Genomic DNA, 16976 nt, shown 5'->3' with positions numbered 1-16976 from the left:
AATAAACTGGGTTCATCAAGACATGTCCAGGGAGCAAATTAAGAAGACATACATGATATAATAAGGGGCCTAGGTTAGATCAACATCCAATTTCATTCCCCTTACTAAAACTCTGGGGAACTCAGCATTCCTATCTTATATTTAGGTGTGCTGTGATGAGGCCATCAGAATGGAGTACAGTTCAGCCTGTGCGGGGCCCCTCAAGAATAGCTTTCAACATGCCCTCCAAAAGCACAACATGCTTGCAAGGCCATCACAGATTGACCCAGACATACGACAGAAACAGGCCATACATGGACAAGACAAAAAGGGAGAATGGAGTTTATACCATGTTGTACTGCTGGGGCGGAGAGACTGGCAGAAGGACTTGGGGACAGGAGCTTGGAGAGAACTGAACAGGCTGCGGAGAGGGCTGCAGAGCTGGGACTGGCTGTGGACCAGCAGAGAGGCATGTAGAAAAGGGAAGAGAAAAGGGAGGCATGGAGGGAGGCAGCAGGGCAGAGATGGGGAGGGAAAGGGAAGGAACAACAAGGTTAATCATGAAAAAAATTTCACATGAATCACAAGGTTGCTGAGTAGGTTGACCACCAAGCCTGGGATAGCTTATAGCTTTCACCTCTCTCTGACAAACAAACAAATTTCTCCTATGAGGAGCCATCTACTAAATGCCCCACCCTCTTGGCACTTAGAACTGTGCAGCTGCTGTGAGCAATTTGAGAACTGTCAGGGCCAGGGCCTGTTGCCTGATTTCAAATGATGATTTTTCCCAAAACCTTTTTTCTGAGCACAGGATTCCTGGTGAGCTTGATCATAACCCTCCTGAGTGCCTACTGGGATTCCTGTTTGCACTGCTTCAGTAGGAAGAGTCATCCAAGGTCAGCTCTCCTGGAGGAAGTGCTCTTTCACAGGGACCGACTCCCTCCAGAGGGCAGAAAAAGGAAAAAAAAAAAAACACCCAGCTGATGCCTGCTTCCAACTACTTCCTCTTGCTCCATGATTTTCGGTGCTCCTTCAGGCTGTGAGGGCAATACGAAAAATGCCCCCATAAGCAAACAAGGGGATTTTAGGGATAAAATATAAACAGCTTAGCTTCAGTTTCTGTACCTTCAGTCTCTTCACTAGCCTCAAGCAGTAGGATTTGTTTATTGGAACATGCAGTTTTCTAAACCAACTAATGGGTAGTTATTTTTTTCTCTTCTTTTCCCCTCCAGTCCTTTCAACTGCCTCATCAGTTCTCTAGTTATAACCCCCCGGTGGCAGGAGGGATGGGAGAAGGAGAAAGGTGATGAAGAGGAGGGAAATAATATTTATTTATATACTCTGTCTCCTGATTGCTTCACAAGATTCCCGTAGGGAGATAGGATAACTTGTACTTGCAATTAAGAAAGTAAGCCTCAGAGAAATTAAATTCCTCACTTAGGATCACACAGCTAATACAGCAGAGCTGAGATTGAAACCTACTTTTATAGGACAAGTGCTTTTCCAGTCTGCTCTAGCAATAGGGAGGAAGAGAAGGAAGAGGCCAAAGAGAACTCTTCTAGAATCTTCCATGGGCTCCTCCCTCCATATTTAGAGTATTAATAGATATGGGGGCTGTAATATTGATAGTATTGCCTGCCACATATCTCCAGGAAATTTTCACAAAGGAACTAATAGTTCAAGTAGAAGAACGTGCCCCCACTCTCCTCCATCACCACCAAAAGGGAGAAAACTGGAGCTTCAGCAGAGGAGATATCTAGATTTTAAAAATTTAGTGGCTGGGGTTATGCCTCAGTGGCAGAGCACTTGCCTGACATATGTGAGGCACTGAGTTTGATTCTCGGCACTGCATATAAATAAATAAAATAAAGGTCCATTGATAACTAAAAAAAAAAATATATTAAAAAAAATTTAAGTCATGTTGACTAGGAAAAAGTTACTGAGAAGACCTTTTGGGACCTGGAGGGAAGTGGCTGAGGCCTAGAAAATCAACTCTTAGCCCTGGAAAATAAACTGTTAGCCCTACTGTCACACTTATTTTCCATAAACCAATGATATTCCAAATGTAACTGTTGGCCAAGTTGCTCAGCATTAGCAGCATAAGCTAGGGTGGCTTTTATACATGTTTTATATTATACTAAAATCCTGTTCTTGCTCTTGGAGGAGGGTATAACTTGGAGAAGGAACAATAAAGTGATAAAAGAAGTCTGGCTTGTGGGTTTTAAATAAAGAGTGAACAGAGAAATGATGCTCCTCTCTTAGGCCTCCCCTAAAAGGGTAAGGGCAATAGTAAAGGTAAGGGTCTTGCTGTCTTTTTTTTTTTGGCGGGGGGCAGGGGGCATGGGGTGTGTATTCTATGCTACCCTCACCTATAGTGCTCTTCTTGGTCTGCCTCAAACTGCAGAGTCAGGGAACCTCTGAGGAACTATGAGGATGTGGCTGCCACCTACTGGCACATTCTAGGACAGATCAATGGCTCTTGGATGCCTGAGGACACCAGGAGAGAGGTTAAGAGGGCTCTATTACAGTGGTCCAATCTAGTTTAAGTCAATTGGGTAAAAGATAGCCACTGGCTCTTTATCCTCAGCCTGACTCCCTAGTTTCACATGCTTCACTAACATACCAGATGAATGCCTTCATGGAGCGAGAAGACCTGCCAAGAAGGGAAAGAGCACACTTGCTAGCACTGTCTCCATGCCTGGGGCAAATGCCTCCTGCTACAGAGCTAGAGGTAAATACTTTTTCTTTGAGTTTTTCTTGTACAGGATAAGCTTTAACATAAGCACAGCGGTATGTCTATATGTGGTCACTTCCTTCAACCTTATACTGTTATATAGCATTAGAGAAACTGAACAATAATTTTTCTTGGGCTTAGCAACTTTAGTTTGCAGAGCCTCCAGTGCTGAGGGGGAAAAAGAAAAGAAAGAGATATAAGAAAGAGAAAGAAGGGCATAAACAGAGAAGTAGAAAAAAAAAATGGAAGAAGATATATACAATGGTATGGTGGTGGTGGTGGTATAACTTTAGCAGCTACCATAATGTTTCTGCAACATCAATACTTACCCAGGGTAAGATTATTTAGTTTAGAGTTTGTGATCATGATTAACCTCAAGATAGAATTTCTGAGAGAAAAGAGATCTCTGTATCCAAACAATGATTTCCCATCCCCAATCCACAGCATCTACCTGGCACATTTCCTATAGAAGGGGAGTCAATACCAATGACTCAACCATTGATGCTTGGGGTCCAGTAGCAGGGAAGAACCCAAGTAGAAGTTTTGGGTGTAGGGCTCACCACTTGGACATTCAGTTTAAATTTTTAGTCTGAAATGGTTATTCTCTTATCTCTTTATTCTTCTCCCACTCTTGCTATCTACTTCTAGATATGGATGACAGATAGAAGGTGGAAGCAGATGGAAGACTAAGCATTAGAAAAGGGAGCAAGACTCTATTAAAATAATCATCTTTTAGAAAAAGAAAAAAGAACTAAAAAACATTGGAGCCTTGGAAAAGCTACACATACATAAGCACAGTAGGAGAAAGCCAGAAGAAAAAGCACAGAGTTTACCATGAGCTGGTTTGAATTAAGACAAAGGCAAAGAAAACATATACATACATACAATGCTTTAGTAAGAAGTAAGGGAAGTTGATAAAAACAAGACCCAACAGGGTAAATGGTAGTAGAATAACAAATAAGAAAGTCAGCACTATAGAGAAATTGCCTTAGGGACTATGGACTGGAATGATCTACATGTGTCTGATCTACATTCAGACACAAAGCTGCATTTCCTAGATCTTCATCTTTTTTTCCTTTTTTTTTTTTTTAGTACTGTGGATTGAATCCAGGGGCACTTTACCACTAAGCTACATTCCAGCCTTTCCCATTATTCATTGTAAGACAGGGTCTCACTAAGCTACCGAGACTGGCCTTGAATTTTAATTTTCCTGCCTCAATCTCCTGAGTTGCTGAGATAATAGGTGGGAACCACTATGCCCAGCTTCAGTTCTTTCTTTTAGCATCATTTCACAATATTTAGGATGGGGTAGAACTGACTGGGTCATTCTGAGGTATTTCCACTTGAGTTCCCAGTTCCTAGGGTATTAGTATTTAAAACTTGTTTCTAATACCTAGGAAAGAGATATATCTAGGACCATGATGGACTAACTGAACACAGGACCTTTCAGTTTAAATTTTTCTTTTAAAAGAAACCTTAAACTATAGAAAAAGAGTATAGACCCATGGGATTCTACTCATTAAAAGCTCTGTTCATGGAAGAAGAGAATAAATGAAAGTCTCAGTACAGCTCTACTCAGAGTATTCAGGCGGCTTTGTAACCTAGAAGGCTAAGGTTCCAATTTAAAGTAAGACCTGATTCTTAGGCTAATGACTTTCATGGTCTGCATAGAAGCAAAACTTCCCTTAATCCTAGTTGGTACTAACAGTTAGCAGTTCCAGCAATTGAAAAAGAAAGAAAGCCTTTTTTGTGTGAGGGAGGGGATAGGTTCCGGACCCTGATTTCAGGGACATTCAATCACTGAGCCACAATCCTTGCCCTATTTTGTGTTTTACTTAGAGACAGGGTCTCACTGAGTTGGTTAGCATCTTGCCATTACTGAGGCTGGCTTTGAACTCACGATCCTCCTGCCTCAGCCTCCCGAGCTGCTGGGATTACAGGCATGCACCAATGTGCCTGGCAAGGTAGCCCTTTTATAACTGAAAAACAAAGACAACTTTTGGGAGTATTTGAGTCTTATGGCATGTGTTGTTGGGTATCTTTCTCCCTAACCCCAACAAATAAATACATGTTTTGGGTCAATATATTTAGTCAGATTATGTGGGAGCTATAATCTTTTTGAGTTCCATATATGAATATGGTGAGCAAAATCACCTTGCTAATTACACAGAATGTAGAGGTAGAGTGGGTACAATAAAAAGGTGTGTGATAAAAGATACACTGACAATTATCAGGAAGAAGCAGAAGAAGTATAAAGCAAAAAACTCCTAGGCTGACTCTACAGAGTACTTTGGCCAAACATTTGTTCTTCTTCTCTCCCCATAACTTGACAAATAGGAAATGGGTAAGGGAGTGGCATATTTCCAAAAATTGATCCTTTCTGCTACCCACAGCACAAGAGATATGACTATACTTCCAGTGTTTACTTGAATCAGAGCAGAGGCGGCTCTTTGACAATGACTAGTGACTCACCTGTGAGATCATGTGATTATTCAAAGGTGGCTGTTGCTGAGGTGTGGGTGGAAGAGCAGGAAGTTGTTGTTGCTGCTGCTGCTGCTGCTGCTGCGGCTGGGCAGTACAAGGAAGAAGGCCCCGGACAGACTGGGGTGAGGTGACCTGGTTGCACACTTCTGGGGCACCTAGTGCCATACCTAAGGCAAAAAGGAGACCAATCCAGAGTTGTAAAATTGAGCCATGAATATACTACTCTTGAAGGGCCCAGCTGCAGGGCTCTTACTTTTTCCTTGCCCTTTCTCTTTACTCTCATCTGCCCATTCTCCACTGTCTTTTGGAGATCCATGCATGAACAAAGATGCATTTAAGCTAAGAGCACAGCCTTCCACTCAGCAGATTTCTATTCCCAAGGGACAGGAACCACCCTGACCCTGTCAATGTTTGGTTTTAGAATTGAACAAAATGTGAAACTACTGAGGCATGTCCCCCGAAGTTCCTAAAATTCTGATTAGATAGCTGAAAACACAAATTCTTACTTTCTGGGAAGGTACAGATTCATGGTCCCATAAGAGACCTGTTTTTCTTTGCTTTCTTCTCAACTTGCATTATGTCTTTCTAAGGTTGCTAACATGGTGACCTCACCTCTACAAGCACACAGCTGAACACATATATGTACAACCTATTTTTAATCCAACTATTTTTCTCACTTTTAGGCTCTCCAACACATGTACATATTTCTATAATATACTTTAAGAAAAAATAAAGAGAAAGGTTTATTTTGGCTCACTTTTTATTGAATATCTGCTGTGTGCCAGGTATCATGTAATGAATTAAGGATACAAAAAAGTGAAGGGAGTACAGTTCTTGTCCTCGAGAGGCACAGGACCTTCTGATGGAATGAACACCCACACAACTATCACAATCTGATAAGGATAAGGGACACAGAAACAAAATAACAAAGTATTATGACAGAAAAGATGAGGAAGCAAGAAGTCCTTAGAGGGTCAGAAAAGGATTTAAAGAGGAGGTGGCAGGAGAGATGGATTTGAAGGATGAATACAAGCTTGTCAAAATGAGAGGGGACAAAGCTAATACCATATTCGAAAAATGGTTTAAGGGCTGGAAAAGGATAGCTATCTGGAGATTAGATTGCTATAGCTAGTCAGAATTAGGAAGTTATGCTATATTAAGTAGTTTGGATTTTATTGTGCAGGTGATATAGGAAACTTTCAGAGAGGACTGACATGATTAAATTTATTTTAGATTGGTATATTGGTTCTAAAAAGGGCCAAGAATAGAGCAGGGAGATCAGTTTGGGGGCTAGAATCATAATTAAGTAAAAGAAAGTAGAGGCCTGGTTAAAGGAAGAGGCAGTGGGACTAGAAAGTAGGTAAGAGAAGGGCAGTAGAGACCTATCAGAAGCAAAAACCTCACCACTGCCAATGTCTAATAAGGACAAGATCTACAGCACTTCTAGAATGAGATTTAAGCAATTCTTCAGAGGGAGGAGAATAGTGAAATAAGAGTTCCACTGCATATGGAGAGCTAAATAAATACCCTTCTGCTAAGTGTGCAACAGGAATGGAGGGAGATTAGAAGAGCTGAAGGGTGACGATAGGCTTTCATGTGAAAGATGTGAGTGTCTGCTCCTTCCCAGTAACTGAGAGCTAAAGAAGAAGCCACAGCAGTAGTTTTAGTCTACTGGCTATCACCAATTAATTACAAGCAGCTATACTCTAGGGCTTCCTGTGCTCTATAAATCCTCCTATAATCTCAAGGGACATAGGATGAAAGCAGCTATCATATTCATCATAGTAAATAACCTGCACCTGGGCTGCAAGTAATGTCTCACCTAAGTCAGAAATAATCCAAAAATAATAACAATTTTTTTTAAAAAAAATCAGGATGGGAATATTTGAAAGAAAATCAGATGGGACCAGATACAACAAAGGATAATGGATCCAAGAAATCAAATTCCCCTCCACTGGTTGTTTTAGATTTTCATGAAGCCATACTGGGATAAATGTTTTGTTAAAAGTAAATATTAGTGATATTTTATATAAGTTAAACAAGAAGGGAGGGCATGACGTGGAAGGAAAAGAAGCTGTAGTACCTGGCCTGGAGATCCTTCCTGCACTGCCACCTTTACTACTGCCGATGCTGTCACCTCGGGTGAGGATAGAGATTCCACTGAAACTGCTGGCTTTGGTGACAGGAGGTCGCATGCTCCGGACAGAGCCATCTGAGTCTGTGCTGCTCCAAGGCCTTGGCTCCAGGGATTTGAGTTCGCTGTCTGTGCTGCTCTGGCGGCTGCTTGAAGTACGACTCAGACCTTCTCGGTTCCCCCTGCAGAGACCACAGTGGTCAGAGCACCCCCCACCCACCACTTCAGCAGAAGGGCTAGGAGAGAGTTCACTTCTGTTCTCTCAATAACAAAGAAGGGGTAAGGATTAGGGGGACTGGTTTCTTGTTAGTTGGCTGGCCAACTAAGACTTGATGGGAACAGACAGATTGAGATCCATCCAGTACAGCAACAAAGAGCACAGAGGCAAATCTGAAAGACATTGCACTGGTAGCTAATTCAAAACATTGGACCAGAGGTGGATGGGAAACCACATACATGATGCTGAGATTGGCTGTGGTCTCCTCCCCATCCCCACAAGGATCCCATACATGCAGGAAATAGTGGGGGAAAACAGGCAGCAGTTCCTTCTGGAAGTTCTTAAAACAATAGGACTCCCAGAAGTATTGCTAGAAGACAGAGTAGCCAATGACATGGATAAGTTCCATAACAGATCTTCCACATAACATGTGTCTAAGCCAGCAGAGGTGCTGCTTATGGCCACCTTTCCAGGGGTTGGAAGAAGAGTATAATGAATAATCTGAAATTGACCCAATTTGTTTTGTGGAAGTTCCATGTTCATATCTGGGGGCATTTGGTGCTGAAGTATTTTTTTTTTTTTTGGATACTGGGGAATGAACCCAGGGTGCTTTACCACTGAGGTATGTCCCCAGCCCTTTTTATTTTGAGACAGAGTCTAAGTTGCTTAAGGTCTCACTAAATTGCTGAAGGTGACCTCAAACTTATGATTCTCCTGTCTCAGCCACCCAAGTAGTTGGGATTATAGGTATGTGCCACCACACCGGGCTTGGTTCTAAGTCCTCAGCAAAATCAAACAATATACCCTTGGGATTCAGGGTGGCAAAAGTCAGGGAGTCAACTTTGTCTAGTTGTTTCCACATTCACAATCCAACTGCCGTGGGCAAGGCACAAAAATTATTGTTCTTACTATTTCTTAATTAATAAGCAACCAAGAACCAGGAATTTTCTTTTCACTCTCATCCCAATCCTAACAGCTACTGATCTAAGTAAACTACAAGGCAACAATTACAGATTTTGATATGTATGCTGGGGAACAATTAGGCAAAAATGATAGTAGTTTGGGTTCCCTCATTTTACCACCATCCTATCAAAAACAGAAAACTCCATCCCAATCACCTTAGCTACAAAGGTCCTGGGCTTAGATTTAATTTTAACAACAAAGTTATTTTGGGGTAAATATTAAAGGAGAAATTGTTGTTAATTAGGACACCTAATCCAAAGGCAGTGTAGGGAAAATGGGAAAAATATATGCTATGGTCACTTTTAGTTTTTATTAGCTAAAACAATGATGGGGAGCTAAAAACAAGCTGACACAGCTGTTTGGGAATGTGCTCCTTCTCTGTTACACAAAGTATATGTATGTATGTATATATTACCTCAGTTCTTCTCTCCATTTAGCTCAACAGGTGATTGTGAAATGTTACTGTTTCCCTAAAACTTTAATTCTTTCTCTTGGGATGCAAAAAGCAGAAGGGGAAACGAGAGAGAGACAGAGAGAGGCATAAATCAGGGATTCTCCAGGAACAAACCCCAGGCCTATAGTGAGAGCCAATAGCTCTGTCTTAATAAACAAAGGCCAGTATACTGAGAAGACTCAAGAAAACAAGGAGTAAGGAGATATAGCAGTGGCAGTGGTTATTGATGCTCATTAGACATTAAAGTCTGAATTTTTCCAAGACAAACTAATGGCTTTTTCTACCTAAATCAAATACTTTACTGTTACAGCAACCTGACATTTATTTTCTCTTGCTATCAGAGGTAATGAAACAACTTTAAATGAAATACCTTGTGAAGCTATGGCCAAAATGGCAGCACTTTTCTATACTCATCCAGTTCCCTAGGCAATAAAGGCCAAATGCTCAATGTAGATTGCATAATGATTTTCTTTTATTTTTTGATACTGGGGAACGAACCCAGAACTACATCTTCTTCTTATTATTTTAAATTTTGAGACAGGGCTTCACTAAGTCGCTGAGGCTATCTTGAACTTTTGTAAATCCTCTTGTCTCAAATTATTAACCAATGGAAAAAAAAAATCCTCTTGTCTCACCCTCCCAAGTAGCTGGGATTACAGGTATGTACCACTGTGTCCAGCATTTGATGATTTTCTGGCTAATCTGAGTTAGTACTCAAGAAAGTCTTGGCAGGAAACAGATCAGTTTCTCTATAAATAAATAAACCTGATCTCTAGTTACATATAATAATTAGGGAGAGCCACCCAGATTCAATTCTGAGCACTGGATTCGGTTGTATTTATGTTAGCGAGATGGGGGCAAAGGAGAAAGATCATTCACACTTCATAACCTATAAATTCAGAGATGATTTATCTATTTATTTATTTATTTGGGTACCAGGGATTGAACTCAAGGGCACTCGGCCACTGAGCCACATTCCAGGCCCTATTTTTGTATTTTATTTAGAGACAGGATCTCACTGAGCTGCTTAGCATCTCGCCATTTCGAGGCTGGCTTTGAACTCGCCATCCTCCTGTCTCAGCCAACCGAGCCGCTGGGATTATAGGCGTGGGCCACTGTGCCTGGCAATGATTGAATTTTTACAAGTAGATTTAATGCTGATAAAAATTCAGTTTGTTGGGTCTGGGGAATGGGCAAGGAGGCCTGTGGAAGAGATGGCAATAAATATCAATAAGCCTCACTGTGGCTTATTATTAATGGAGTAGGATCTTCCAGAGAATTGAGAAGTTGCTACAGTTATTGCAAATGTGGATAATGGAATTTGGTGTACCAGTATTTGTTTCATGAACATACATTGGGACAGAAAAGTATTAAACAAAGAAGATCAGTTTCTGCTCATTAAAGTTCTGAACTAATCTTCAAATATAAGTTGCCTCCTTAAAAGTCCATAATGCTGCATTTTAGATGACTTAGTTCACTGATCAAAGCTCAGTTTGAAAAGCAAAAGCTTAAAAGGAGATCTGGAGAAGCAAGGACTGCACTTGTTCACCAGATTCTTTAAAGTATCCGCACAATTTGATGTAGCCTGATGCTCCAAAGAAGAAGGGCATCATTATTGGCAGTAAATCTGAATTAGGGCTCCAAACAGGATACTACTTGGAGAAGGAGTGATATTTGTGAAGAGCTGGTACGGTGTAGTAAAAAGAACAATAGACAAAGAATCAGCTTCAGTTTTAACACTAATAGCCATGGAAACTTGGATTAGCTCCTTAATCTTTGTTTTTTTCTTAGCCATAAACCAGCTGACTATTGAGAGAAATGAATCAGATAAAGTATACTCTGGCAACCATAAGTGCTGTGTATTAATTCACACACAGAAATTAGCTTAATACTTCTATTTATTATAAGTATTCTGTGATGATCAATATATCACCCTCAAGAGTAGACTGGATTAGGATTTTTTATTCATTTATTATTTATTTATTTATTTTTTGGACTGGAGATTGAACCCAGGAATGCTTTACAACTGGGCTACATCCCCAGCTCTTTTTATATTTTTGTTTTGACATAGGGTCTCACTAAGTTGCTTAAGGCCTTGCTAAGTTGCTGAAGTTGGCCTTGAACTTATGATCCTCCTGTCTCAGCCTCCAGAGTTGTTTGGATTATAGGCATGTGCCATCATGTCATTTAGTTTTTATTTGTTTTTTTTTTTTTTTTTTTTTTTTAATAATGTGAAGATTCTATCTTTGGTATCACCAGCAATGCAAAGCCATCTCCACCTGGGGACCTCAGGGTAGGATAATCTAGGGAAAAAAGAGCTCAGAAAGACAGAAATCCCCCCTCCAAAGAATTGGAAATCTCAGTATTTCTACACAGTTTGACTACTTTTAGAAAAGACTACAGGGAAAGAACAACTAAAGTACTAGGAATAAAATCCTCAGTCATCTGAGTTAGTTAGACATTTCTTATTAAGCTTAGGATTTGAAAACTGAGAATCCCCTTGGAAAGGGTCAGTCCCAAATCACAGTGTTAAGGACTCAGGGTTTTTCTGCTCCATGTTTTTTTTTTTTTCTTCCTGTTATTATACTGGGGAAGAATGTACTTAAAATGAGTTGGTACCAGCATAGGGCCCCAATGTAGGGCTTCTCTCACCTCCACCCTGAATTATCCTTTGGGATGGGACTGAGAAATTGAAATAAAGATTCTTATGCTTGCTTTGCAGGAAAATGGAGAATATTAGGCACTGGGAGGTTAACATAGCAAGCAGCAGCTTTTGCCAGAATTATAGGTAAGTAATGGACAATCATATAAAAGGACATTATTTAGTTCATTCTAAGGCACACAGGTCCTTTAGGTCCTTTCTAAGGTCATCTTACACACTGCTTTGTCTCAAAGAGAAAACTATGTAGACAGAGGCATTCCTTGAATATTTATGTATGTGTACATATTATTTTTTCCTACAGATACAAAACATTCCTTATACTGTATCAGGGATAAGCTCTCCACATCTTTCCACAGACTCAGAAAAGGTAGCCAGAAGACACCTGTTCTTTTACCTTACTATAAATATATGTTTGAAAATGCCCAATTCCAGCAAATGTCTGGGAGGGAGCAGTACCCATCCCAGAAACACCTATTTGGTTTTGTTCCCTATTCAGGACTCAAAGTGAATCAGCAACAATAAAAATTAAGTCATTGAGCAAGAGCCATTTTTTTTTTTTTTAATGGGGAAAAATATCCAGTGTTGCAAAAACCACAAGTTTATTCCACAAGCGGCCATGCATGGAGCAAACCCATTCTGCTGAAAATATTATAGCAAAACAAAACTAAAAGTAAGAAGAGATATAGATCACACAGAGGTACCTAAAAATCTGCCTTCTCTTGTGAGAGCTAGAAGAAAAGGCTTCTTTGGAGAGTCTGTTGGTTAACATAAACAAACAAACAAACAAAAAACAACAAAAAGTAAAAGCATCATTACAGGATTATATTAACCTCACTGACAAAGCTCAATGAAAAGCAGGGAACATGCTAAGTGGTACTAACCTGATGTCATTTAGATATCCGTTCTGGCCAGTCTAGGTGAGGGGGAGAAAACGGAAAATAACTTATAAGAAAACAGCATGGCATAACCAAAAAGGATGTCCATGATGCTATGAATACCCAAGGTCCTCAAACCAAAGCTCACCCCACCAACAGGGAGAGAGGGAGCAAGGACAGAATGACCCATTCCCACATACCCAATCTGCTTTCTCACCTTTAATGGGAAAGAACATTTGGTGCTTTTAGCCTTCCCACAGAATGTTTAAAAAGAAGACTGATAAAGGGAGGATATGAAAAGGAGGAAATGTAAAATTATTATTTCTTTTTAGCTCTAAAATTATTGCTCTAGGAGTAAGCTGAGTGTAATAATTGATGGGCTTGTTCCTAAAGGGTGGGTTCAAAGGAAGGGAAAGGGAGGTATGAGAAATAAACTTCATTTTTTGGAATTAACCTCAATGGCTAGTCCCTTTGTGTCCTTTACTAGACTTGCCAAAATGAAAGACAATGTGACCTGAATCCAAGAAAGGGTAGGATATTAGGGAAGCAGGTACTTTTTAGAGCATAGGAAAAAAAAATGTGAAAATTAAAATCTGAAATATTCCCATGGGGGATTATTTTCTGACAAAGTCACTGAGCTGAGTGAAGTGAGCATCACACTGGATTCCCAAGCCTTAGAAAAAGGTACTAAGAGTATCCAGTTGCTTAGCAGAGTGGGCTCTATGCAGAACAGAGCCTACATTGAGCAGCTGTCCCAATACACAGCTAAGGCTCCAGAGAAAGCTGCAGCAATAGCATTTCCATCCAAACACCCTTCCTGCCACTTTCCTTTCTTTTTGGCTTGCCTCCTATCTCTACACCACCCATCTGCCCCCCACCAAACCTACAACTCTACCCTTAATCACTCTCTCTGGCCAAGCTTCTCTCCATATGGAATATTTGGAGGATGGTGGGCTTTGGCCACTTTTCATCATCTAGACCTCTGAGATTCCCAAGGCCTCTACCATAAGAGCGAGGAAGGGCTGAAACCAAAGTGATATATACCAAGGATTTAACAAAGAATACATATATTAGTAGAGGCTTGAAAGGCTAGAAATCAGGAAAGAAAAAAAGGACAGAAGAGCTAACTTTACTTTTGTTATGGCTCTAGGTAGATACATTCCATTGTTGCTGATAACCTACCATAAGCTGCCTGTGCTTTCAGAACCTCTGTGGCTTTGTTAAAGACTGTCATTCTCCACGTGTCAGTAAAGCACAGGAGTATGTTACAGTCAGCCAGCTAAGGTATGTTGTCACTGGGGCTTCTTAATCTGAAAAGCCTAGGGCAAAATAAGCTATGGAGAGGTGGTTTACATTAGGAGTTAAGAACATGGACTCTGAAGTCAGACTGCTGAATTCAAACACCTGCTCTTAAGCTAATGACTTTAGGTGATTATTTAACATCTAAGTGCCTTAACTTTCTCATTTATAAAATGGGAAAAATAATGTAACCTATCTCATAGGCCTAGTGTGAGGAATACATGAGTTAATCTACAGAGAGTACTAAGAACAATGACAGAAAGATAATAAGTGCTATATGAGTGTTTGCTATTATTATCCACCAACCTACTCTATCCACAATTTAGAGTCATCACTGGTCACAACTGTGTACAAATGACATCTCTCCTCTCATTCCACCCAATTTATTTGCAGGTAAAAGCAGAGAACCTTCTTTGGGACATGGTGGGATAATTTGGAGGATGGACTTTACTGACTCAGAATAGGTTATAAAACAGTAGGTAAGAAGATTCCTTCTCCTTGGACTTTAGGCCAGAATACTTAAGATGTATCAGTCCCCACTGAGGATCCTTAGAAGCGCTTGGCTCTCCTGAGATAATGGAATCAGTATATAGAGGAATTCAGATTTTAGTTATAGACAATATTTTTATGAATGAGGTGATGATGAAAAGATACATATACATAGAAAAAAATTTTGGTCTGGCTGAGAGAGGAGACAGTGGGGGAATGGGAGAAGAGTGTTCATATAAGTATACAGATTAGCTTTTGTTGCTAATCTGACTGTGAGATGCTGCTGCTATTGAAACTTTACATTTCTGGAGATTTGGTCATCTCTTGACTACCCATGCCCTTTCCTAAGGTTCTGCTATATATTTTTTTCAACTGGTAGGCAATGGCAACAGATACAGGGATACCAAGTCTATTAGATATGGCCCATAATTCTTAAGAATAAAAAGTTGCCTAAACTGATTAATGCTGCCTTTTGAATCATAAAGCCAGTCCTGTTCTATGAAGCAAGGTAAGAAAATATAGGAAGAAGGAAACTTCCCATTCAGGTAGCAACTGGAGGGAACAGGGGTACCCTCTGTGTATGTAGAATGTGGAGCTTAGAGATGATGGATGCCAGAACAGAGCTCTAACAATCACCAACATATCCTAGAAACAAGGCTAGTCAAACAAGATGAATGTAGAGCCTGTATGGACATCAAGTCTTCTACTTAGAAGCAAAGATGCCTAAGAGGGTAAGTGGGAGGAGGGTTTGACAGGCAAGATTCAGGGCTCTTCCAACAGCCCCGCCAAAACCATTTCTATTTTCAGTCTATTCATATTTACCAAATTCAGCCACTCCAAGTTTCAGTTCTCTTTGTATACCACAGAGTAGAACATATTAAAATAATACAAATAAAACCTACAGCTTCCCAATAAGCCATATTTAATTTCAGAGGTCAAACCTGGGACTGGCTGATGTTGGTTTAAAAAAAAAAGAGAGAAACAAACCAAAAAACCCAACAACATTTATGGAGGGTTATTCCATTCACAGTTCCAAAGATTAAGAGCTAAAAGCTATGGTCTGACAACTCTCAGAAGCTACACTTACCTCTCGGGCAAATATTCTCTCTCGGACCCTTTGATATTCCTCCTCTCTCTCTTCTATTGACTTGCTCCTCCTTCCATCCTGCAATGGAACTCTGATCTAGATCGATGAGCAGAATTAAGCTAGTTAAGTTCTCCTCGTACTGCAAGCTCACTGCACACCAGCAAGGAAGAGAAACCGGGAAAGTTTATAGTTGCCATCAAAAAAATGGAAAAAAAAAAAAAAAAAGAAATAAAATTTCCAGTCCTGGACAGGTTTCACTGGGTACATCTGACCATGCAGTTTGGGAGATCAGGTTTTCTGGATGGTTAATGACTCTTCTTCTCCCCACTCCCCCCAGGATATCAAGAAAACTATTTATAAGAATTAGGGTTGCTTCCCTGTAGTAATCAGGTACTATCTAGTCAGTAAGGATCAGAAAACATCCCTGAGAAAATAAACAACATTGCTTTAGAGGGAAAGTAAGGGATAGAAAGAAGCTAGAGCGGGAAAAGAACAGTTGTTTAGCAGAGCTGAATGTAGAAGAAGAGGTTTATAGAACTAGCACATGACATTATCCCTTTAGTCACTAGTGCTGTGACCTGAAGACCCAAGTCACACACAGCTTTGCAAAGAGGGCCTTGGAAATGAAATCCCAAAAGTGAAGCGAAACTCAAAGCCTAAGTCATTTTTCTCATCTTAATTACAGCAACCGAAGGGCAGTAAGGAGAGAGATAAATAGAGAATAAGAACAAAGTGACACATAGAGAAAAGAAGAACAGAATACAAAGAAGGATGGGCAGAGAAAGGAAAAGGTAAATGAAGTACTGTGAAGGGAGAGGACAGGCAGAAAGGGAAAAGAAGGAAATGGAGGACAGAGAACTTTATGTTCTCTGACAAATGCAGTGAAGTGACTAGCAGGAATGTCTAGGCAGATCACCTCTGGTGCTAGCCATCACCTAACTCCCCGTGTCACTGTCTTTTCCTCTCCTGACCTGCCTCTTGTGAATACTATCCTGGGGAGGATATAGCAGAGGACCTTTTCCATATTGCTCAGAAAGGCAAGGAGCTCTAAGGGAGAATTCATCAAATGAATATCACCAGGCTATAGATCATTCTGATTTTCAATTAGAGGCTTTGAAAGCTTCAGACGAAGCAACCAAGGAGCCTGCTATTCTAGGCTGATGCTCCTGATTTTCACTGGTCTCTATAGGTAGCCACAACTTCAGATATTTCTACTTTGATTAGATTCAGTCCTCACTTTTCACTAACCTTAATACCCTATATACTACTAATTGTCATTCTACAAATTCTATTCCAAGAAGACACAGGACCTCAAGGAGCTATATTATCCCATCAATGGTAGAGTAGGAAGAGCATAATGGGCTGGGAGGGGTCAGGCAGAATCTCAGCTGTCACCTTCCAGTAACGTGACTTCAGGCAATTAATTTATCTCTTAGCCTCAGTTTTCTTATCTGTAAAGAGGGGCTGATACCCCAAATACATTGGATTGTGAAGAGAATTAAAAGAAATAATGCATGTAACATTTAGAATAGAGCCTAGTTCAGGGAAAACACTCAATAAAATAGCAATGCTATGTTTATTATTAATATCCCAGAGAGA

General features: G+C 40.3%; 1 protein-coding gene across 14 annotated transcripts in view; it reads right to left on the bottom strand.

Moving 5' to 3' along the window:
- The window catches only part of R3hdm2 (R3H domain containing 2), a 149792-nt gene that overhangs the window by 16225 nt on the left and 116591 nt on the right, over positions 1 to 16976 (bottom strand). For 7 of the 14 annotated variants that reach the window (XM_071609733.1, XM_071609734.1, XM_071609731.1 and 4 more), the window contains 6 exons: positions 15378 to 15473; positions 12509 to 12540; positions 12329 to 12382; positions 7281 to 7513; positions 5186 to 5364; positions 329 to 430 (listed from right to left, as the gene is read on the bottom strand). In XM_071609733.1, coding sequence (XP_071465834.1) covers positions 329 to 430; positions 5186 to 5364; positions 7281 to 7513; positions 12329 to 12382; positions 12509 to 12540; positions 15378 to 15473 — 696 coding nt within the window. The remainder of the gene's footprint in view (positions 1 to 328; positions 431 to 5185; positions 5365 to 7280; positions 7514 to 12328; positions 12383 to 12508; positions 12541 to 15377; positions 15474 to 16976) is intronic. The other 7 variants (XM_071609738.1, XM_071609737.1, XM_027926346.2 and 4 more) reach the window with 7 other exon arrangements.

Source organism: Marmota flaviventris, chromosome 3, assembly GCF_047511675.1.
Source record: "Marmota flaviventris isolate mMarFla1 chromosome 3, mMarFla1.hap1, whole genome shotgun sequence".
NCBI lineage: Eukaryota > Metazoa > Chordata > Mammalia > Rodentia > Sciuridae > Marmota > Marmota flaviventris.
This window is presented reverse-complemented; position numbering and strand designations above follow the sequence as displayed.